Source organism: Cinclus cinclus, chromosome 11, assembly GCF_963662255.1.
Source record: "Cinclus cinclus chromosome 11, bCinCin1.1, whole genome shotgun sequence".
NCBI classification, from domain to species: domain Eukaryota; kingdom Metazoa; phylum Chordata; class Aves; order Passeriformes; family Cinclidae; genus Cinclus; species Cinclus cinclus.
The window spans coordinates 7,922,234-7,944,763 of record NC_085056.1 but is presented as its reverse complement, the minus strand read 5'-3'; the positions used below and the strand labels follow the sequence as shown (position 1 = coordinate 7,944,763).

Sequence of the window (22,530 nt, the reverse complement as noted above, 5' to 3'; positions counted from 1 at the left end):
TGTGGAGCGGGGCCTGGGTGCCCTCCGCAAGGGGAAGCTGCTGCTTCAGCCTTCGGCCCTCGGGTGCGAGCCCTGCGGCTGCAGGCCAAGGTCGGAATTTCTCATTCGGGCCTCTGGAAGCGCTCGGAATTCCTCATTGGGGCCCAGGAAGGCGGTTTGTGGAGACCCTCCATCTGCGGGCTCTTCCCTGGGCTGCCTGGCTGGAGGAGGCACTGCTCCTTTGGGTCAGATTCCAAGATTTAACCGTGAAAATGCCATTATTAACGTTTTTATAAATCTAATAGTCAGTGTAGGCAATGGAACATGTTGCACTCGGGGATTGTGGATATCCCGACTCTGGAAGTGCTCCAGGCCAGGTTGGATAAAGCCCAGTGGGAGGTGTCCCTGCCCATGGCTTGGGACAGCTTGGCAAAACTGTTGTTTGTGCTTTGGGCTTCTAAATAGTGCTAAAGGTCTGCGATTCCCAGGGCTTTTCAAGTTTATGATTGCTTAAGTACTTTTTGGAGAATGTGAATAATTTCCAGCAGCTTGCAGAATTTAATCCACGCACTTCTTCCAATAAAGGACTTGTGAGTTTTTCGTGCATCTGTTCATTCAATTAATGAAATAATCTTGAACTTTTTCGTGTTGTAAGAACAGTGTGACCCAAGTGCTCTTAATTTGGTGGCTGACAGCAACATGAGAATTAATAATGCATAAACTGTTGTCTTGTTTTGTTTTTCTTCAGACCCTAAAGTAGTACTCCTGTTTTGGAAGTAACCCGAAATCCATATGCTAAAGATGTAGAAAGGCACCCATCCTTAATGTATTTGCAGTTTTACTGCAAATTTCACGTTTATCCAGTCTTGGGCTAAATATGGATCCACAAATGCTGATGCTGCAGATAACTTGGTACCACTAATGTCTCAGTCACATGTTCTGCTGTCATGCCCTTTCTGGTTTTGCCTGGTGTTGGTAAATACCTGAAGGGCTGTTCAGTGTACTCTGGATAAGGGTCACAGTGATATGTTCCGATAAAGTGATTTTATTTGTAGAAACTTGAACATCAGTCCACCTCCTGAGAGCAGTGTAGACACGGACTGTGTCATAGAGCTTGTTTCTGGCTGTATCTGTGGGTGCTTGTACAATGCTGCTCACCCAGGAGAGTCTCTCACATGTTTCCAACTGTTCTTCAAGATCCACATGAATTTATTTGGTGAGTCAATGATGGCAGCAAGAAAGCATTAACTTCACATACTCATCCAAATGCTTATTTAAGTTGATTTTGCAATGTGCCTTTGGTGTTGCTGTTGAGCCAAAGATTTTGAGCCCAGGATTCTGGGAGACTGTTCCCAGCTCACATAACGTGTATTGACTTGTGGCTTAACTCTGCTGCAAAGGACAAATTTTCTCTTAACTCTGAATTCTAAAAGCTTTTTTGGTCATTGAGTGCTGTACCTGGTTCTTGCTACCATCAGGTTACAAGTAGGGTACACTTACAAGTAAATACTAGTTTTCTTCAACTCCTTGCAGGAATGGCTCAAGAAGAGATGGAAGTTGATCTCCACCCCGTTGCTGGTTACTCAGTGGAGACTCTCCAGACACTTGCCCCGGAGCCCTCTGGTCACACAGCGCTCTCCCACATTCCTGTGCTCGGGGAAGGAGGAGGAGACAGCACTGCAGCCCTTCCTGCTGACCGTGATGCTGTTGTCACACCCAATGCTGGTATAACAGGGGAAGCAGCTGCAGAGCCTGAGCTGCAGATGAATCCTGCCACGGCCCCCAGTGGGTTACAGAGGCTACAAGAGGCATTAGATCTGTACCAGCAGCCTGTGCCACAGCTCACACAGCGTCCTCAAGTGAGGAGAGCTCGCAGGCAGCAGAGAATTGGTGGTTCCCAGAGGACCATCAGTGCCAGGTAAAGCAGTAATGAAATTGGGTCTCAACTGCCCTCGGGTCAAGTCCAGCATCAGTTCAAAACTTCCTGGCTTACAGAGCCCAGCCCAGGTGTGTGGCTGGGGCCAAATCCAGGCTACCTCACCTTTTAAGTTCACTAACAGCACAACAACTTCCGGTCTCTTCTGGCAGTTTCTTTGCCCTTGTTAAGTGAATCCCCGTTTCATATGTTGGCAGGGGTGATGTTGACTTCTGAGCCCTTCTACATTTTGAATTTTAATTGCAGAGCTTCTGCTGCGGCTGTTCCCTCCACATAGCCAGATTCCTGTCCATGATTCCTGCAGCAGTGCTAATTCTTAGCAGTTCTAGCCAGCAATTAGCTCAGTAGGGCTTGTGCTCTGATTTGCATTTCACCTTTGATTTGAGATCTGCCTGATTACATTTGCTGCAGAAATGTAGTGACAGTTGTTGCAGAAACTATCACAAAGATACAAACTGATATTTTTCTGTAGGGTTTTGTGGTTGGATTTTGTGTTGTTTTTGTTTTGTTTTTTTTTCTTAATGTGGGTTTGTTTGTTTGCTTTTACTTTCAGACAGAATAAAATATCCTTTCTATTTAAGACCATTTGTGATGGGATTAAAGGGGTATGAGTGGGGATGCTTTTGAGTCAGAAATTCCAATTTCTAGTTAATTTGTTTTTTTTTTCTCATCCTAGCTTTTGTACATGCCAAGGGTGAAATTATAATTAACTGAAGCATTGCTTTTAAATTCTGTAAGACCAAGAGCTCCTCTCCTCCCAGTTGATTAAACACTACTGTATTGTTTGCCCTCGATTGCCTGTGAAGGTCACTGTAGTTGTGAGAGCAGGAAGGCAACCCTAGAAACTCCTTTGAATCTGAAAGATAATTGAGATGATAGCTGAACTGATGGGGGGAGAGGGGAGGATGTTTCTAACTAGGGATGAATTTCCAGTACAAGATAAGAAGTAAAATAGGAAGACTAAGCACAAAGTAGTCGATGGAATGAGGCTCTGGTCCAAGTGGTGTGCATTTCACAGTACCAGTTCCTTCAGGATCCAGGGCTGAGTTAGGCTTGGAGAGACAGGTTAGGAGTTTCCTTAGGCTTATTAGTAAATGATACTATTTTTTCTCCTCTCCAGCCCCACCATCCCTTTCTCCTCCAAAAGAAGACAGTATTGTAATGAGAAGATTTTTTTTGAACTGAGCAAAATGAATTGTTGCTGATCCTGCTGATTGTTCACAAAGTGGGCTGTCCTATGTGACTGCCTCCTACCAGAGAAGGCCTGACTTGATAACAGTGACCCATTCCTACTGCAGTCAAAGCCTAGGAATTTTCCTGCAAACATTCATGGAGAAGCATGATGAGTCTTTAGCTTACCTGAAATGACTGGCTTTTGTTTCTTGCTTTTCTGGTCTCAGGGCAGCATTGGACCATTACTTTCAACTCAGTAGGACCCAAGAGCCATCTGCAGGACCAGCTCCACACCTGGAGTTCCCCCGTATGGCAAGGGACACCCAGGAACAGCAGCCAGACGAGATAATTGAAGTGAGTGACTCTGACAGCAGCACTTCTGAGGAGGAGGAGGAGGAGGAGGAGGAAGCAGTGGAGGCAGCAGCACCACTGTTACCATCAGCCCAGGAGACGCCTCCAACAGCGAGCTCAGGAGGTTTGTACTGTATTGGAGCTGTGCAGAGACTGATTTCAGACACTTTTCTTGCTGTTTGAAAACTCAGCAGGGAAATCTTTTGAGCTTCTCAACAGACGGTGCTCAGAGATCTTTGTGCCCACAGCTGACAGGAGCAGGCTGCTGCCACACTGCTTCCTGGCAAGCAGCTCCTAAGAGCAGCAGCAGCAGCATGGGTGACTGCTAGCATAATGTTAAATACAATATTTTTGCTGTTTGCAGACTGCTACTTATTCTGAACCTTTCCAGGATTATTTGTAACTTAAATTTAGAGATTATTGCTTCCAGTCTCATGTATTATTAAGGAGTGCTACTGAAGACATCGGGTCACAGACAAGGCATCAGCAAGTGCTTTCAGAGAAGCATCTGATTCAGTCTTTTTAATTATTTGAGATTTCAATCTGCTTCAGTTTAATTTTCATTCCTGTAACTTGTGACACTTAACTGAGGAGATGGAGGTGCTTTTTGTTCTTCTTTTTCTTTCCTCATTTCTTTCTGTCTTGCAATTCTTTATCTAAGCTCATGTTCACAGGCTGACACATACTTCGGTGACATTGTTTGTGTTGAACACGCACAGTTTATGTAAGAGTGACAAATATTTAACTTGCTAGTCAAGGTTATTGATGCCCAGAGAATACAAGAACAAGCATATCTTTTTACTTCAGTCTCCAAGGAATGTCCTTATGATTCACTCTTTGCCCTCAGTTTTGGTTTTGATTGGCCAGCCCACCTCGTTACCTTTTTTAAAAGGGTACACCTATGAGGTGTCTTTTGAACAGATCCATTCTGCTGCTCTGGGCTAGTTGTACACATGACAGGAGCTCAAGCTGTTAAGTGCTGTATATTATTGTGTGAACATATGCTGTCTGTTGGATTTCCTGGAATTCCCTCCTTGCTTATATAAGCCAGTGGCTCCTCTTACAGCCCAGAACCACAGAAGCCGAAAATTTTATTGAAATTAGACAGAGTTAGGTGATACTTCCACTGGATGGAGAATATCTGCCTTGATTACTAAATGTGATTAATAACTCTTGTTTTATCAGGAGCTAGAGGGGAGGCAGTGATTTCTGCTCCTTTTTCACTGTGCTGATGGTGGCGATTTCCATATAGCAATTCAGTGTGCCCAGGCCTCAACAGATGGGCTGACAGAGGCCTACCACAAAAACATAGGGAGAATACCAGCAGCAGTGGTAGTTCAGACAATTACCAGCTGGAAAACTTCTGAAGTCAGAGTGAATGGACAGCCAACATACGGGAAATGCTTTCTTGGCACATGAAATATGCATGCTTAGATCCCTTGGCAAAGCAACTTCTGATATTGGTGTCTGTCTTTCTCAGGGCATAATGATGCAGGAATATAACCTTACATCAGCCTAGCTATAGACAAGGTCTGTTTGTTTTATGCAGGTCAGAAAATTCTGATAACAATTGCTGTCCTTAAAGGACCTCTCCCTTTTCACTGAAATTCTGTTGCTTCTCATTAAAAAAAACATAAAATTCTTCAGCACTACTGTTCATGCATAGAAAACCTTACACTCAGGCTGTGTCCAGGGCACTGATCTGAAGCTTTGTAAGTAACCTGTGTTGTGTCACTACTTAACCTGTGCCCTGAAGATTTCAGATCAAAGCAGGAAAACTCCTTTTTCCCCCCATTATGAATCAGGTTACTTAAGCAATGCTTTGTTTAGTTTCCAGTCAGGTGCAAGCAGAGCCACCTCAAGCTTCTGCAGAACATGAAAGTCTTGAAGATGAAGCTGAAGTCCAGCAAAAGCAAGTAAGGTCAACTTACAGAGCTTTTGGAGGCAGATTATATATGATAAATGATGTGTTTTCTAAAACTGTTGTGTTGTTTTTTGTTTTTGTTTTGGGGTTTTTTTGGGTTTTTTTAAAATCTTAGACAGCTCAACAAAAGAAACTGGAGCTATCAGTTCCTGCTGCACCTCTGGATGAGGAGGAAGGAGATACCTGTGCAATCTGCTTTGAGCAGTGGACCAATGCTGGGGACCACCGTCTGTCTGCGCTGCGGTGTGGACACCTCTTTGGCTACACCTGCATTGAGAGGTGGCTCAAGGGACAGGCAGGGAAGTGCCCTCAGGTAAAATGGGTGTTCACATGCACTGCAAAGCACTTAAAGCACTTATTACGTGTGGCTAACTTTTGCCTCAGATGTGATCGCTGTAAGTGTTACAGCTGGTTGCTGTGTGAAGCTGGTTTCAGAAGTAACAAACCCCACCATTGTTTTGATGTTATTAGGCCAGTAACAAATAGAAGTACTTTAAAGGATGGGTTATAACTTGGATCTTCTCCCTGAAGTAGAGCATTTGTGAGTAGCAGATGCAAAAGTGTGAGAGTTAAGTGCTAAACTTGGAAATGGTTTCAGAATGCCCCACTCCAATCCTGGAGAGAGCCACCTGGAATGGAAATAGACAGATTCCTAGAAGCAATTAATTAAGCATAAAGACTATGTTATTGGACAAGAAATCTGTCTGAGAACTGTTTTGGAACCACAGAATGGCTAGGGTTGGAAAGTCCCCTAAATATCAACTAATTCAGTTTTCAGTTGATAAATCTTCTGTTTTGAACTGTGTCTGCTTTTGCGGAGGACCATGTTGTTTAGGAAGATGGCAGACAGCAAACTGAGAACCAGGTTACATCTTTTAATGTCCCTTTACAAGTGGTAAATCAGCTTTTGAAGGTTTTCTTTCCATAGTTAATACTCATCTCTTTCAGTGAGATCTACACTTCTCTATTGATGTGTTTCCATTCCTTATTCCTTTTTTCCGTGAAGGAATATTGACAAAAAATAGATCAATGAGTACCTTGTAAATAGGATTCAGTTCTGCTGCTTTCTGAGTTGGTGGCTGGAAGCCATAGGTTTCTTTGGTTGTGTCATTTTGAGGGCTTCTGTATTCTTGCTTGACTTTGCAGGATTCCCTCCTCTCAACAAGGAACGTCCTCTTGACATGTGCTGTGACTAAATCTAAAGAATTCCTGTTGCCATAGCAAAGGCCCAAAGTTGATTTTTCTTATCTCTGTGAATTCTGTGTAAGCTTTTCTTCCCCCACTTCAGGCCCAGACAGAATTCTGAGAGACCTGCCTGAAATATTTACTTTTTGAAATTTCGTGACTGCTTTCTTCTTGAGCAGTGACATCTCAAGGCTTGCTTTCTCCTTCTTCCAGTGATACAAATGCAAAAAAGTTTCTGAGAAAACTTGCTCTAGAAAGAATCTTGGAAGTTAAATCATCTTCCCTTCATTTTCAGTTGCCGTCCTTCGCAACTGGGCATTCTCTGGTTGAATAGCCCAGAGTTGCTGTGCATGGTCTGTGTACTAAGTGGCTTGAGTGCAAGTTACTGTGAAATTACAGCATTCCCGATCCTGCCAGTGGCAGCTGCTGGCTGCCAGGAAAACTGTCTTGGCCATTTACAGCTTGGCAAGGCAGTTTTTACAAAGGGAGGTTGTCTGCTCTGAGACTATTGCATGTGATATCTTCTCTAAGTAAGAGAAGTCTACATTTGAAGAACACACAGTAGTTTAATGTTCAGCAGAGGTTACTCAATCTGAGTATTCACTGCCTCTTATCAACAAAGAAGATTTGCAAAACAATAAAATTGAAAGAAATTACGGCATCTTGAAGTTCTAACTTGCCTTCTTTTTAAGGTGAATGTAAAGTACTAAATGATTGCAGCTAGATGCACAAAATTATTGAAATATCTGACTCCCTGTGTGTCCCTGGAGTCAGTGCCATGTCAATGTTTCATACAACACTGGAACACTTTCATGGATTTGGGTCTGTAGAATTTGATTAAAGGAATATAATATAGAAATAAGAGTTGGGAGTATACTCAGGGGTTCCTAAATCCTTGTCTGTTGGCCAAGCAGCAAGTCTTGGTGTTTTTAGACCTGAGGTTGGGCTCGTGTTTTGTTCTAGATCATCTTGTTTTCACTTCTTTGTCTGATTTGGAGTTTTTTGTCCCTGTAATTTAGCCTGACCATGCTGCCTTGCAGGTGCATTAGCAGAATACATTTAGTGGGAAGCAAGGAGATGGATTATTAAAGGTGCAATAGGATATGCAGCTTTTCTTGTAGCCCTCGTTAGAACTCTGATGTCTGTACGAGGGAACACTGTGCAAACATGCTTGTCAGTGTTTGTGGCACTGTTTTCCAGTAGACAGCCCCTTCCTTCAGAGCTAAATAAAACAGTACCTGGGGTCTCATAAGGATGCATAGTTTGGTGGGGTAAATTCCTGTAGATGAACTGAGCTTGTGTTTGGTTTCAGTGCAATAAGAAGGCCAAGCGTTCTGACATTGTGGTCCTGTATGCCCGCACGCTGAAGGCGCTGGACACCAGCGAGCAGGAGCGCATGAGAAGGTACAGAATCTCCTTGTAAAGACACCTGGCACTGAAAGCTGCACTCTGACTTCTACTTCATGCTTTAATTTCCTGTATTGTCTAAAGCAGTTTGTGCATTCCCTTGGGGTTTATCAGAAGTGTAGCTACCTTAAAGAACTGAGGTCTTGCTGTGTTGCAAGTCTTAATTTTCTTTTGGAACAGAATTCTCGAGTTTGCATTTTGTGGCCCTGAAGCAGCAAAAGCTATCTTGTGCTATATCCTGAAATGCTGTCATGGGAGAACATGCAAAGTTGATGCCAAAAAGCTGTATATTGCTAATTCATCATTAGATGGGAAAAGCAAGGCATAGTTAGGAATGCAAGGAGGGTGAATAGCTGACCTTTTCTGCCATCTTTTCTGCATGCATTAAACAGAATAATACCTCATATGAATCAATTTCCATCTTGCTTTGTCAAACTCTTCATGTAGCTTTACTTGCAAAAGGTCAGCAAGCATTACTGTGACTCCCACTTCCCTTTCCAACTTAAATGTAGACTTTATACTGAAAAAGGCAAAAGCAGGTATGAAAGTGGGGACTCATTTCTTTTCAGTAAGATGCTGTCACAGATACTATTTTGAAATTAAAAGGCTGCAGATATCTGAATTCTTCTGAGTCTTGTGTTAAGTGGAATTTAATTGGGGTTTCTTCACATGTCTGCAACTATACCACTATTCTTTCAAGGCAGTCTTTCAACAGAAACCTCACTATCCTGGTAATTGTAAATCAGAAATGATTGAGGAGTAACAGTCAGGAAGGGAAGGATCTCTCTTCTCTCCAGATTGCCACAGCCTGATGGTGTTTGAAGTGTACCTTTAGAAGGGTCATGCTTCTTTTACTGGATTAACACAGAAAAATAAATTCTGTATAATATTTTTTTCAAAAGCACAGAAGACATTTGGGTGTGTAAATTTTGTTATCTCTCATGAAGGGGTAGTTGTCTGACTTCTGTTTGTGTCTCAGAGCCTCACTGTAGCTGTTCCCCACATGCCTTGCCCCTCTTCTGCCTCCTGTTTTTGTTGTAAGGCAGGCAGCAGTGGCTGCCTGTGGGTCCATGGAGCTGCTGGCAGCGGCTGCCTTGTGGCACACAGCCCTGAGTGGAGCACAGATGTGTGTGTGCATGCATTAGTATTATTTACACGTAGTCTTAAATTAGGTATAAGATCATGGGATTTGGTTTCTCACATTCAAAAAAATCCACCAGCCTTCAGGCTTTGAGTACCGATATGGAGAATATGTTTGTGATGGTTAAATAGGCATTTCACCTGTTTCTTCTGCAGAAAAAAACAAACAAACAAACAAAAAAAACCATGAAAAAGCTATAAGGAGATGACAGAATTCTGTGCTTTGGAACATGCAAGGCTAGGTCTGTGCATTTGCAAAATACTGAAGCAAGAGCTCCCTGCACATGAACGACAGAAATAACTGGAATATTGCAGCTTTTGATGTACAGAAAGCAGTGGGCAACATAGACCAAGTGTACAGCTAATTTTAAGGAGTGTTGGTATTTCTTTCCTCTCTTTAGCTATTCCTTCATGTAAGCCTGTATGAAAGAGAAATAAATTCAAGTAACTTACCAAAAGTGCTGCTGCTATGTGGTATGTATGCACTTTTGGGCTCAAGGTGAGGTAGTAAGTGGGTCCTCTTTATGGGCATTCACAGAGAATTTATCTGTATAATTTTTTCTGGTACAGATATATTTTCCTAAAATACAAGATTAGCTAGTGGTAGTAGAGACAAGCTTGAAGATCTTGCTGTTACATAGTTATGCTATGATGTGCTGTGTAACTGACACAGTGTATTATGTGGACATGGTGGTATAGGATTTGCTTAAGTGTTTCTGTAGGGGAAAGAAAATTGATTTCTTTTTCATTCTCCTCTAATAAATTAGTCCTTTTGGAGAAGGTGAGGTAGAAAGGCTGTTGGAACAGTACTTGAAGTGAGTCATTCAGAACAATTGCATAACTGAATATTTCCAGGTGAATGTATTGGGTTAGTGCAGTACCAGGTTTTCTGTTACTTGTGGATTTGCCTGAACAGGACTTCTGCTGGGATGAGGTCAGAGGGTGGGAATTGACAGCCCAGAAGAGTATCCTAGATAATACCTAGTCCTAAGAATTGCTTTCCTCTCCTTCTTCCAGTTCTTTAGAAAAGGAGCAAATGTTGCGGAGACAGGCAGAGCTGGAATCTGCACAGAGCCGTCTCCAGCTCCAGGTTCTGACAGATGAATGCAGCAAACTCCGCAAGCAAGTTCAGGTGAGTCTCATGCTACAAACACACAGAGCATTTCTGTCTCTTCAGCCTGCCTTTTCCTGTTCCCTTACAAGTGAGAAGACAGGATTCTAGTTCTAGTAATCAGCAAGATTTAGTAAACTCAATTGGTGGATCATCCCAAGCTGGTAAGGACATCCTGGGCTGGGATATTCATGTGTGCTACAAAAACACTGACTTTTTCTTGTGCTTTTAAGAATTAATTGAACTGGCAGACCAGCAGTAGAGTTGTTTGGCTGCTGATATTGCAGTTTCCCCCTCAGGTTTTGTGCTGCCTGGAAAGCACATATTTAGTGTTCTCATCTTTCTTGTAGTTGCATCAATATAAGCTTTGGAAATATCTGTAGTAAACCTGTAATATGACCTATTATCACTGCTTAATCAAGAGCCTTTGGAAAGCAGTTTGTGAAGAAGCATGGCTACTTGCAAAATCAAAAGAAAACAAAAAAGTCCCCTAGGGGTCTGAGTTTTTTTAAAGGTTAGTCAACATTTCAGTTTCACACCTGCTGGTACCCTGGGACCTGGCCTGTCAACAGTGGTGGCTGTACACAGGCGAGCAGCTCCTGAGAGGCTCCTCTTAGTGCGCAAACTACTGAGTATAAATGATGGATTGTTAAATGACTGCTTCCTTCTGGCTTATGCAATACTGAGATATTTTGTATCCCTTTCAGGCTGCTTTTGCAGGATTCCTATAAGTTATGGACTCTGCTGATGCTTCCAACTGTGAATTAGCTGGCGTATTCCACCAGTGCTAGGTTTTCCAAGAGCCTGTTTCATTGCCAGTTCACTACCTTTTGTTGAATGAGGCAGATGATATCCTCTCACTGTCTAGAAGCCTGCTTAATTTTAGGCTTTTCTTTCTTCCTGGGTTTTTTTTATAGCTTTGACTATTCATATCTATACATTTAAGCAACATCCTCCTTGCTGAAGTCTTCCTGTGTGATGTAAGATAAGGCTTTATAAATTCCCTAAATTCCTGCATGAAGCCATATGCATATCATCACTAATAAGAAAATTGGTCCCCTTCAAACGTTGGCTTAAGAAAAATGCAAATAAGATAAAATTGCAGGTTCATAATGTTTTCCTGCAATTAATTTGGTGTTAAATGATGGAGTATCCAGTCTAACTGAATTGAAGTCACATGTTATAAAGATTAAGTACCCTGTGTTCTTTAAGCTCTGTTTCAGTATTTATACTGCATTCATCATTGTCCTGTAGTGGCTAATGCAAATGCTGGAGCAATTTTAAGGTGTTTGTTTATACTATGAATGAACGGAAAGTAAAACAATATACTGGGGAGCAAAAAAAGTCAGCAGGAAGTCTGCAATAAATCTTTAACTTGTTTGATTGCATTTTGAGCAGATGCTCGATGAGCTCCTTGTTTTATGAGAAGTCATATAGTAAAGCAACCACTTGCATAAAAGTATTTAGGTTGTGAGGTTTCTAGCCCAGCCCTAGCTGGGTGATTGCAGTGTTGGGTTGAGTTGTTCAGGTTCTTTTGTTGCTAATGCTTTTGAGCTGTGCCCAGCAGCAGTCATGGCACTAGTTATGACCTTTTTTTAGGTTTGTATGCATTTTCCTGTGCTCTTACCCATTAACAGTCTTGTTCATTGTACTTTGTCATTGAAGTATGTAATGTTATTGAGACTAGGAAATGGATGGTTTTTAAGTCTTTAGCTATATGAAAATACATAAGAAAAGGAGCTTGAAGATGAGGAGAGCTCTGAAAGGAAGCCCTCAGGAGCAGGGGCTGTGCTGAGTGTGTTCTCCCCACCACATGGAGGTTCAGGATTGTGTTTTGGAAGCAATGCTGCTGACATCGTACTTTTACCTAATGTTTTTCATTTGAGAGTAGAAAAAACTTGGGAATGAGATGTAAGATACTGCAGTACTCCTCCTGAATCTGCCAGCATTTTCAGTAAAAATACCTAATGATAAGCAAACCGTCTCTGCCTTCTGGTACTGGTATCACTGATCAGCTGGGGTAGGAGATCTGATTTTTGCACATGGGAAGCAGTAGCTCTGTTTGGGTATGGAGCAGGATGAGGAGGACTGGCAGCAAAATTACAGGAGATTGCATGCTGCTGTGGAGAAGAAAGCAAATATAATTGTTATTCTTGTAGAGATCAGTTCATATTGCTTGATGTAATGGGAAAGCTTTTTTAAAATAGGATTTTCAGAGCATCCAAAAAAATTGAATGGCAAAATATCAATAAAAACTTGTGTATCCAGTACCTTTAGAAAAAAAAATAGGCTAATTGTTTTATTGAATAAAAATTGTTCACCTTTGTGATCTCTGTCTTCACCTCCAGCTGATGTCTGGGGAAGTGAAAGCTGATATTTCATGGCTGTTGTTTATAGTGAAGGCAGTTAGAAATGCTCCATGTTCTTTAGATTGAATTTGAGCCTGAACCCAAAAGGGAGGTGGGAGGGGGAATGTCTTCAGTGCTGCACCACAGCTTGAGGTTGTCCTGTCCTATGTTTCTGTTAAAGGCAGGGCTGGGGCTGTGCAGTGCAAGGTGGCAGTTGTGGTTTCTCTAAGAGCTCTGTGGGAAACAGCCAGAGCGGCAGTCATTGATACCTGCCTTTGTCTTGGAAGTTTCATATCAGCTGTTAGGGCCGTAACCTAATAACTCAAAGCTGTTCTGAATTTATTGTAGCTGGTGGTTTTCCTTTCCTATTCACTGTGCTCTTCTACTTCTTCTGCATGCTCCTCAGGAAGCCTTTTGCTATGTAGCCCATTCTTTCCCCCTCGGTGTGACTGTGTTCATTCATCACTGCAAAGGCAAGCTGAAATCTAGAGACAGTCATAGCATGTGCAGAGAGAGGAGCCTGCTCTCAAGGCCTTTAGTTGACACCAGGCATCAGGAAAAACTCTGCAGAGCATCTTAAAGGAAAGTATAGGCTTTTACATAATGAACAGAATGTTCTTTTAAGCACAATTAGTGGTATTTGTCTGCAGTGCAACAGGTTTTAATCACCTTGCTAATGTGCCTCCAGTAAGACTTCCTGGTTCTGCTGGGTTTGTCCATTGTGTTTAAATGTAAACATTGTACTAATAGTCCTTGTGATTTTAATTGCCTGGTTTCCTTGTTAATAACTTGTGTGAAAGGTGAATGTTGAGTGCAAGTGACAAGGAGAGTTTTGTAAGGTCGCCAGAGCAACAGATAATTTTGATCTCTTCTGATCACCAGCGGTCATGGCCTCCCCCCCACCTTCTAGAAATAATGAGTTTATCAATATTTTAATTCTAAGTTACCTGTGTATTCACTGACTGCTTACTCTAAGTCTGAAGCTACAGCTTTCACCATAAGCATTCTGACAACCTTCAGACTCCTTCCTTGCCCAGGTTGTTTTGTCTTTTCTTGCTCTAATGGGATCATCTGGTCATCTGGAGTCTCCAGCTTCCTTTTTTTTTTTTTTTTTTAATATTCCTTTGGGACATTTGCAATGTGTTTGATGCCAAAGAGATCAGACCTCTGCAGAGTATCAGGACTGCTCTCCTTTTGAGCAGCTTCTAGAAGTTACAGGTCTTGATAACTATTAATATACAGCTTGAACTTTGATCTTACCTTTTTGAAAACTGCTGCCTTTGCTTTGATGCAGGATAAGTGGTGGTGGCTGGTTCAGTATTGAGACTGACTTGCAGTTACTGATATATTCATAATATCACTCTTGTGACCCTTAATTGTTTAAAGATTACATAGTGTTTGAAGCAGAACCTGCATTGCTCAGACAACAGAAAGCAAGTAGCAATTTTCATTTGTTATACTTCCCTCTTAAATATCCCTGAGATTCTGTATTGTCTGGTTTTGACCTTGGATTACAAGATGGTCAAAATGCTTTTTGGGAAGGGACACTTGTAATTGACTCACAATATGCTGATGCCAATACCTTTATTCCCACCTCACCTCTGATGTCCTCAGCAGAAAAAGGAATTCAAGGAATACCTTGTTCCTCACAAAAGCTGTTCTTGGCCATGCCTTTGTTGAGTATCCTTGAGCATTCATCAATTGAGGTGGAGGAAAAGAGGGGAGGAGATGGTAGAAGACAGGGCTGGAGCTCTTGAGAGTTGTGTCATTCCTGGAATTTGCTGCACAGGGTTTACAAGAACAGGGTCATTGTCATTAAATAGACTGTCTTGTTTCCTGCAATGCCCTTTATGTTGAATCTTGGGCTTTTATTTTTTTATGGGGTATTCTGGAAAATTATTTTAATTGACTTTCTCTTGTGGTTTAGGGGCACATAATACTTGGCAGTTCATTCTCTTCTAAACAGCATTGATCTGGTAATAATTGTTACTGGCTTTTATGTGTTGCCCAAGAGTCCTCTCTTTCACAGGGTGTAATACATACAGTAAAATCTTTGAGTACATTCTGCTGGTACTTACACAGCACTTGAATACTTCTGTTGCTCATTGTCATAGGCCATGGACTTAGAAATGTAGCACTTCAGGAATAGCATGGAAATGGGGCTGTATTTCCCTCTTTTATCTGAGAACAAGTACAGTTGGAGCACCTGAAACAGAGAGCACAGAAGGTTAGGCTGCTGGTGATGCATTAAAGCTCTTTGGGTTTTTTCTTTGCAGGAGCTGAAGGCTCTGGTGGCCCAGTACAATGTGAGCACTTCACAGCAAGCTGGCAGCTCCCGCACTTGCCTCCCAGGCAGCCTCCCCTCCAGCCAAAGCCAGCGCAAGTACCACTTGGAAAAGGTTTTTTTGGTGTCTCAGACTGGGAACTGCAGAGTGATGGCATACTGTGACTCACTGAGTTGTCTTGTGGTATCACAGCCTTCTCCACAGTCTACTTTTATTCCTGGTAATTAAGCAAGTCAACATTTGGGGGTTCAGAAGTAGAAGTTAATGTCATTTCTACTTTGTCCCTGCTCTTCTCCTTGGCCTTTGCATGTGCCTTGTAAACTGAGGATACTCGTCAGACTCCCCATACTTCATCTGGCCCCTGCACTGGTAGCTTCTGCCTAGCAAAAGAGGTTGTTTTCCCTGGCACTTCTATGGCAAAGTCCTAGCAGAGGGTCTCTGGCTCTCCTGCTGGAATGCCACATCCACAGGAAGGTAAAAGGTGTGTCTGGTAATCCTTGCAAAGGATTGGACCTTCTGAAAGAACAAGGGGCCAGGTAGTGGGGCCTGCAGAGAAGCTTCCAGTGGTTAAGTGAGAAACACTGCTTCCCACATTATAGGTGGATTGATGCACATGCAGCTGATAAAAACAAAAAAACCCTACCAAAAGCAAACTCCTTTTAATATGAATGCCTGAAGCGCTGTTCCCTAATGAGGAAATAGGAAGCCAAGAAGTCATAGACAGCCCTGGTTTTGTCTCACTGTTATGTCCAGGGGCCAGTGACCTGCCGTCTGGACCAGTGCCAGTGGCTTTTTCAGTGCAATATATACAACATTATGAGTCTGAGAGCACTTATTTACAAAATGCTTTCTGACTGATGAAACTTACTTTATTTGGTTAATGGGTTTGAGGTTAATGTGCCTTATCTAGGCATAACACAGTGGTTTTCCGCATGTAATTGGTCTCATTTTTCTGCCATTTGTAGCCAGGGACTGAATCTCTGAATGGAGGCTTTGTGGTGACTCTTGTAGCACACAGGTTAAGTTCACCTGTAACCATTCTTTGCTGTGATTCTTGTTTTCTTAAATAGCCATGTAATCCTGCTCTTTGTGGTTTTATCTGGGCAAGAGTGTCTTTGAAGAAGCTGGCTAAACACTGGTACTGAATTTACTTGTGCTGTCTGGAATCTTTAAGGATTTAGCCTTGTTGCCATTTGAATTAAAGAATGATTGGTGGCAGTTCTTAGCCAGAGCAGCAAATAACTTATGTATTCATCCCACCAGAGGCTTCAATACAGACTTTGTAGTTCTGACACAGAACAGCCAGTTCTGTGCCTATGCTGTTTCACAATAATCTGCTTTACCCTTCTTCTGTGGCAGGTTGTGGTGTTAAGATGATGAGCTTGGCCAACCTGAAGAGCAGTCAGTACATCCCCATCCACAGTAAACAGATTCGAAGCCTGGCTTTTGGCACTCGAGCAGATGGTTTGCTGCTCTCTGCTGCCCTGGACAGCACTCTCAAACTCACCAGGTGAGCCCTGCTGCCTGTCCCTGCAGAGTTTGGCTGTGTGCAAGAGATTGACAGATTTTGTTCTGTCTTGCAGCACTTGCTATTCTGCTTTCTGAAAGGTGCTGCAAAGATGAGATCAGGTCTGCATATTCTTCCTGCATGTGGGAGCTAACAGAGAGAAGGACTTATTGGTGCTTTTGCATCTTTAAGGTGGAGATGTCGTGGAGCTACATCTCTCTGATTATTTTCCTATGGAAAACAAGTAATTCAGCATGGATTGGCCAACTGTGTTGAGAATAAATAACATAATATACAGACACAACATTTACTGTCCACTTGGTTTTCTGTTACTGCAGGGAAATGTGAAGTGTGGGAACTGGTACAGCATAAAGCAGAAATAGTTTGGGCTGGGCTCCTCCTTCCCTGCACTGATGTTGTCTTCTCCGATTTTAAACTTCTTGCAGATCATGGAATTCATCTGGGATTTGAAATGCATAAGCAGCATTATTGAGCATATGCTAGAGACTCTCTAGAGCTAGCAAAGACTTAAAGCAGTGGGTTGGAGACTAATTATGCAGAGACTGAGAGAAAAATGTGTCCAGTCTTGCTAGAATTTACGACTTATAAGTGTATTTTCTTGCTGTTCTGCTGCTCTTTAGTCTTAATCTTACAGTGCTTCAAAACTTTATTGGCTGATTGATTCTTATTGAACTGTATTGACATCTCTGTGCAATCTGTCTGTCAGTATAGGGTTAGGCTGGATGAGTGTCTGTTGTTTGACTAATTAGTCTCAATTCTTTCCCACAAGTGAAGCAATGAAGAGAACTTAATCCTGCAAGAAAAATGTTTCTTTCCTGTAACCATGCTGAAATGTTTGCTACACTAGTTAAAAGTAAACAAAACTCTCTCTGATGCTGAAGTCATCAAGGTGTCAGATTTCTAATTGATTAGGCTGATAATTCTTTTCAGGGTTTAATCTGAAGAGTGAGCAGACACTGCACGGAGGAGCCAGACACATCTTCCTCTCACTGCCTGGTTGGCTGCATCAGAGCCTGTGATGCTCTTGCTTTTGTGTTTGATCCCAGAATGTCTTGGAGTTAGATGTTTGATTCAGCAGCATCTTCATACTTTTTTCAGTCTCCCTCTGAAAGAATAGTCCTCCTTTGGCTTTCTTCTCTAGTTACTCATTTCATAGTCATCCTCCCCAGAAGAATTATCCAAGATGTCTTATGTCTCCTGCTCTGGCTTGCAGTTGTTTAAAATAGCACTGTGAGTTTGTTTTGGTTTTTGAGGTTTTTTTTTCATCCTGTGTTTTGACCCAGTCAGTGCTCTGATATCAAACTCTCAGTTTCCCCCGCTAGGTTTTTGTAGTTTTTCCCCTTACCTGGGAGCAATTACTTGTTTCTCTGGAGTCCTGAGCATAATCACCTTCCCAGGGAGAAGCACATGTGTTACAAAGGGCATCTGGAGTTCCTTTGATATGTGCAGTCTACTGTCTCTTGTTCTCAGTGTGTAAATGCATGTTGGCAATGCTGGCCTTTGCAAATACGTCCTGATCTGATACCAGCTTCATCTGCTGTTCTGGGTTATGTCCCTCTGTGGTCTGTCTTCTTCTTTAGAAACTTGATTTGTACAAGGAATAAGTAATACTATAAATGTACTTTCAACTGTCCTTAGCCACTCACTGTCTCACTCTTGCTTAAACTTGATTCTTTTGAGGCATGAATAATGTTCCTCCTTTGTAAAAAGAGGGGAAATAATTAATGAGAGATGTAATCTGAAGAGATGAGGCCTGTGATCTCAGGAATACGTGACATTACGGGACTACACCACAGTTTCTTCTAATTGTTTCCAGAAAAGTAACTTAGCTTTCTCTTGCCAGTAAGGCAGCTGAGACCCTGCTGTGAGATTTCCTCTCCCAGTCTCCAAAGATCAGTCTGGAAAAAGAAGCGTTGGCCTGGAAGAATTTTAAATCACTTGACAATATCCAAGGGATTATTCTGTTTGGGGTTTTAGATTCATGTCTGGTGTAAAGGAGGAGTTAATTGATAATTTGGTCTAAAGAGAGATGCTTTTGTCTGAAGACTTTAAAAAGCTAGATTAGCTTAGTTTAATTGTGCTGTTTTCTCATCAGTAGATACCTGTGCAACTGGCCAACACTTTGCTTTTCTTCTGCAGCTTGGCAACAAACACTGTGGTGCAGACATACAATGCTGGCCGTCCTGTGTGGAGCTGCTGCTGGTGTCTTGATGATACAAACTATGTCTATGCTGGATTGGTCAATGGCTCTATCATGATATATGATCTGAGAGACACAAACTCTCATGTCCAAGAACTGGTCCCTCAGAAGTCAAGGTATGGCAGAAGGATTTATCATTCTTCTCAACTAATATACATCAAGTTTAACACAGCTTCTTCCATAAATCACACAACAATCACAGTAGTTTAAATTGTATTATGTGAATCTCTCGTTCAAAAAATTGACATTTAGCACAAATGTGAGAAGTTCCTCATAAGGTTGTGTGGTGTTTATATATAACTTATGCAGGTGCCAAGCACTTGTGCTCTTTTTAAGGCGCACAAGGGTCAGAAATAGACCCACTGGTGAAGTATGAACAGAAGAGCTGAATTTGTTTTGGGGCTGGGTTTAGTATTTAATTTTGAAAGGACAAATCACAAAGAAGTGTGAAATTCTGATGCTTCTGTTTCTTGTGCTCTGGGAATCAAATGCTGATTTGCTCTCATCTGTTGTGTGCTGTCTGCTGCTTCTGTAAAGCATAAGGCTCGATAGCTGAGCTCGATTTAATTTATACTTGACACATCCATTGGCACTCCTTGCTTGAGGGACCATCTCTCAGCCTGCTTAGGCCCTTTCTTTGCCATGCAGTTGGAGAACTGGAGCTCTGCAGCAGCGAGCAGGATGCTGAAAGAGCTGAAGCTGACAGCACTGACTCTTGCCAATGGCCCTTCCAGGTGCCCCGTGGTATCTCTGTCCTACCTGCCCCGGATGGCCTCAGCGTCGCTGCCTTATGGTGGAATATTGGCTGGGACCTTGGAAGGAGCCTGCTTTTGGGAACAGAAAGCTGGCAACTCCTATCGACCTCATCACCTGCCCCTGGAACCTGGAGGCTGCATTGATCTCCAAACAGAGATTAACACACGGCACTGCCTGGCCACCTACAGGCCTGGTACGTACTGGGGTGTGTCTGCAGGCTCTGACCTCTGCTTCTCACTGCTCTGGGCTGAGCTCAGCAGCAAAAACACAGGACCTGCTCTTACTACAGCAATGAGCATCTGCACGTAGAGGAAAAACTGGGGATGGGCAAAAGGAGGCTGGTGCTGCTTGTATTCCTACAGGTAAAGCCTATCTGTGAGTACGTTTTTCAAAAGTTGCCTTTTTATTTCTACTACACAGGCAAAAATAACCCATGCGTGCGTTGTGTGATGATGGAACTGACTTGCAGCCCACTGGCAGAGGGCTCAGAAGATGTGGTGTGTTCTTCTAACCCGGTTCAGACTTTCAGTGCTGGGCCCACTTGCAAGTTGCTGACCAAAAATGCCATTTTTCAGAGCCCAGAGGATGATGGGAGTGTCTTTGTGTGTGCTGGTGATGAGGCATCCAATTCTGCTTTGGTATGTCTTGTTCCTTTCAGTGTGGTGTAGGAGTTTATTGCAGTTCTTAGGACAGAAGCCTTATCAATCAAAGCATCAGTGTGACTTGGTGGGAATTGTCTTGTCATGCACATTACCCTGTGCTAGTTGGTCTGTTGTACTGCTGTGGAAGATGTAACTTCCTGATAGCATGGGATTCCCAGTCTTAGCCAAGGCCTGTGGTCCCCATCTGTCAAAGGGCACATAGGCAGTGAGCCCCTTTTGTCCCCCAGGGGAATGGGGTTGGGCACAGTGGCACAGCTCTGAGTGGTGTAAGAGACTCAGTGGGGTAGTTAGTGTGGTAAGTGCTGCGGGAGAAGAATGCAGGCTTTTTAGGAATGGTGGGGAAGAGGAGGAGAGGGATTGCCCTTTGAAATAGCAGCCCAAATGCAGAAGGTGGACAACAGGCTGCGTGAGACCTCATGAGTGGGGTCAGAGAGGGTGGTCAGGGTGGCATTGTGCTACAAGTCTGTTAAAGACAATCAAGAAGGGTGTGGAAGTAGGGGAAGGGTCCTACGAGTAAACTGAGGAAATCTTTTTGTGGAGAGAGGAAGGTCTGTTCTGGGTAGGAGGGGAGAGTCCTGCAGTCCTTGACCTTGTCTGTCCCTCCCACAGCTCTGGGATGCTGGAAGTGGTTCCTTGCTGCAGAAGCTGCCAGCTGACCTGCCTGTTCTGGATATCTGCCCCTTGGAAGTGAACCAAAGCCACCTCTTGGCTACTCTGACGGAGAAGATGGTGAAAATCTACAAGTGGCAGTGAGCTGTCCCTATGCTTGCCATTGACTGTCCAAATATGCTGCTGATAATCCTACACAACTGCTCAGTCCTGCACTTGCTGCTTACAGGAGACAGGATCCATTTCAGCACCTTTGTGGCAGTGGGGAGGAACTGGGATGCACTGGTGCCCAGAGCAATTCCTTTCTTCTTCTGTATTCCTCTTTATGCCTGCCCTTATTTCTTTTGTTAATTTTTTTAGTCAAACTCCACAAGCTGCCTCAGCACAGCAATAATTCCTGGAGAGTTTCCAGCATGTGTTGCTGCACTTTTTTATCTGCTGTGAATACAGCACAGGGACTTTCAAATCTCTGCTACAAATGAATAAAATAAGAGGAACTTGAAGACCTGAGACTCCCACTGCATTTTCTTGTGGAATCCTGCTGTGATTACTGGGTGATGAAAAGGCATCTTGTAGCATTGCTGATACACTGTGAAAGCAAGTTCACTGCCATGGGGAGCACATTCCCAGCGTTCTGTGGAAGGTCTTAGGGTCAGTTGGCAGTTATTCCCTAACAAGAATGGAACCTGTTTTGGGGCCTGGAGAGAACAGGCTTGAAAAATCTACAGAGAATCTTTTTCCTTTGTGGTTTTTTGTCCATGAGCATATAATTTGCACTGTAATTCCTTAATTCTCTGCCTTCTTCCCCTTCTCTCCTTCCTGCTTTACCTGAAAGCACACTTGGACAGTTTGGCTATGGAAAATGAAAATAGTACTGGAAAAGTACAGGTAAAGAAGAGGGAGATTATTTTTGTACTGTTGGCTGCTGCAGTCCACAGTGTTTTTTCTTAAAGACAGGAATGTAGTGAAACAGCCAGTACATTGGAAAAGAATGCTGGCTGCTTCTGTTGTCTGGGGGTAGGGGAGTTGGCTTTTTTCTTTTCTGAGGAACCCATGGAAGCTCAGGGATTTAGTCAGCTTGTTTTTACTGATCTTTTGTCTCCCGTAAACTACAGTTTGCAGCTCCACAACTGGTCACACAGAGCTTCCAGTTGTGTCTGTGCGAGTGTGCTGCAGCCACTGGTTTTTGTAAACGTGGGCCTGTGTGGTGGGAGCACAGCCTGTCGATGTGTGTGGGCAGGTGCACTCCACACCTGACTGTAAATACTCTGAGGGCTGGGGTATTCATCTCCAGGTCAGATCATGGAGGGTGTCTTCAGGTCCATTTTATGTGTAACAAAGTCAAACTTGCAAGGATGTTGGAAACTGTCAGACAAGTTCCCTGTGCTGGAAGGTTATCCCCTTGGCACACCTCTGCCTCTGGATGTGGTGAGCAGCAGCTGTCCCATTCAGATTGAGTGTGCCAGCACTTAAGCTGCCAGGATAATTTTATTTGCTGAAGTCTGGGGCTTGTACAATGTGATCCTGTTTGTCTTAAATGGGACTGAGAAGATCTCAACTTTATATTTTTCTGTATTTTGTTCCTATATTTTTATACTGTAAAAATAAAGTGGTTATAATTATCAAATAGGTCTCAGTGACATTCAGTGCATGTCTTACAGACATTACCAAGGGTTCCTTTATGCAGGTGAACCTTCTCTTGCTTTGTATTATTTCCAGGTCACACTGAGCTTCAGGCTGAAATAATGAAGGTATTTGGTGAATGAGTCCTCGCTGAAACATCCTGATCCGGCCAGGTGAGGGGAAGGGAAAGGGTTGAGCAAGGTCAGGCTATACACATGGGAAATCTTTTAAATGAAAATAATACTGACATGAGATTTTTTGGCTTTTTAACAATGATCAGGAACTAAGGGTTGGTAGAATGATATTGTGAGAA

General features: G+C 42.9%; 1 protein-coding gene across 1 annotated transcript; it reads left to right on the top strand.

The window, feature by feature from the left end:
- Nucleotides 1-1,514: 1,514 nt before the first annotated feature.
- RFWD3 (ring finger and WD repeat domain 3) lies at nucleotides 1,515-22,097 on the top strand. The gene is made up of 12 exons (XM_062499965.1): nucleotides 1,515-1,897; nucleotides 3,316-3,563; nucleotides 5,270-5,355; nucleotides 5,479-5,676; nucleotides 7,861-7,952; nucleotides 10,113-10,227; nucleotides 14,831-15,059; nucleotides 16,199-16,349; nucleotides 18,507-18,683; nucleotides 19,302-19,516; nucleotides 19,744-19,961; nucleotides 20,595-22,097. The coding sequence occupies exons 1-12, from the start codon at nucleotides 1,515-1,517 to the stop codon at nucleotides 20,736-20,738; spliced, it is 2,256 nt and encodes a 751-aa protein (XP_062355949.1). The 3' UTR covers nucleotides 20,739-22,097.
- The last annotated feature ends 433 nt before the right edge of the window (nucleotides 22,098-22,530 follow it).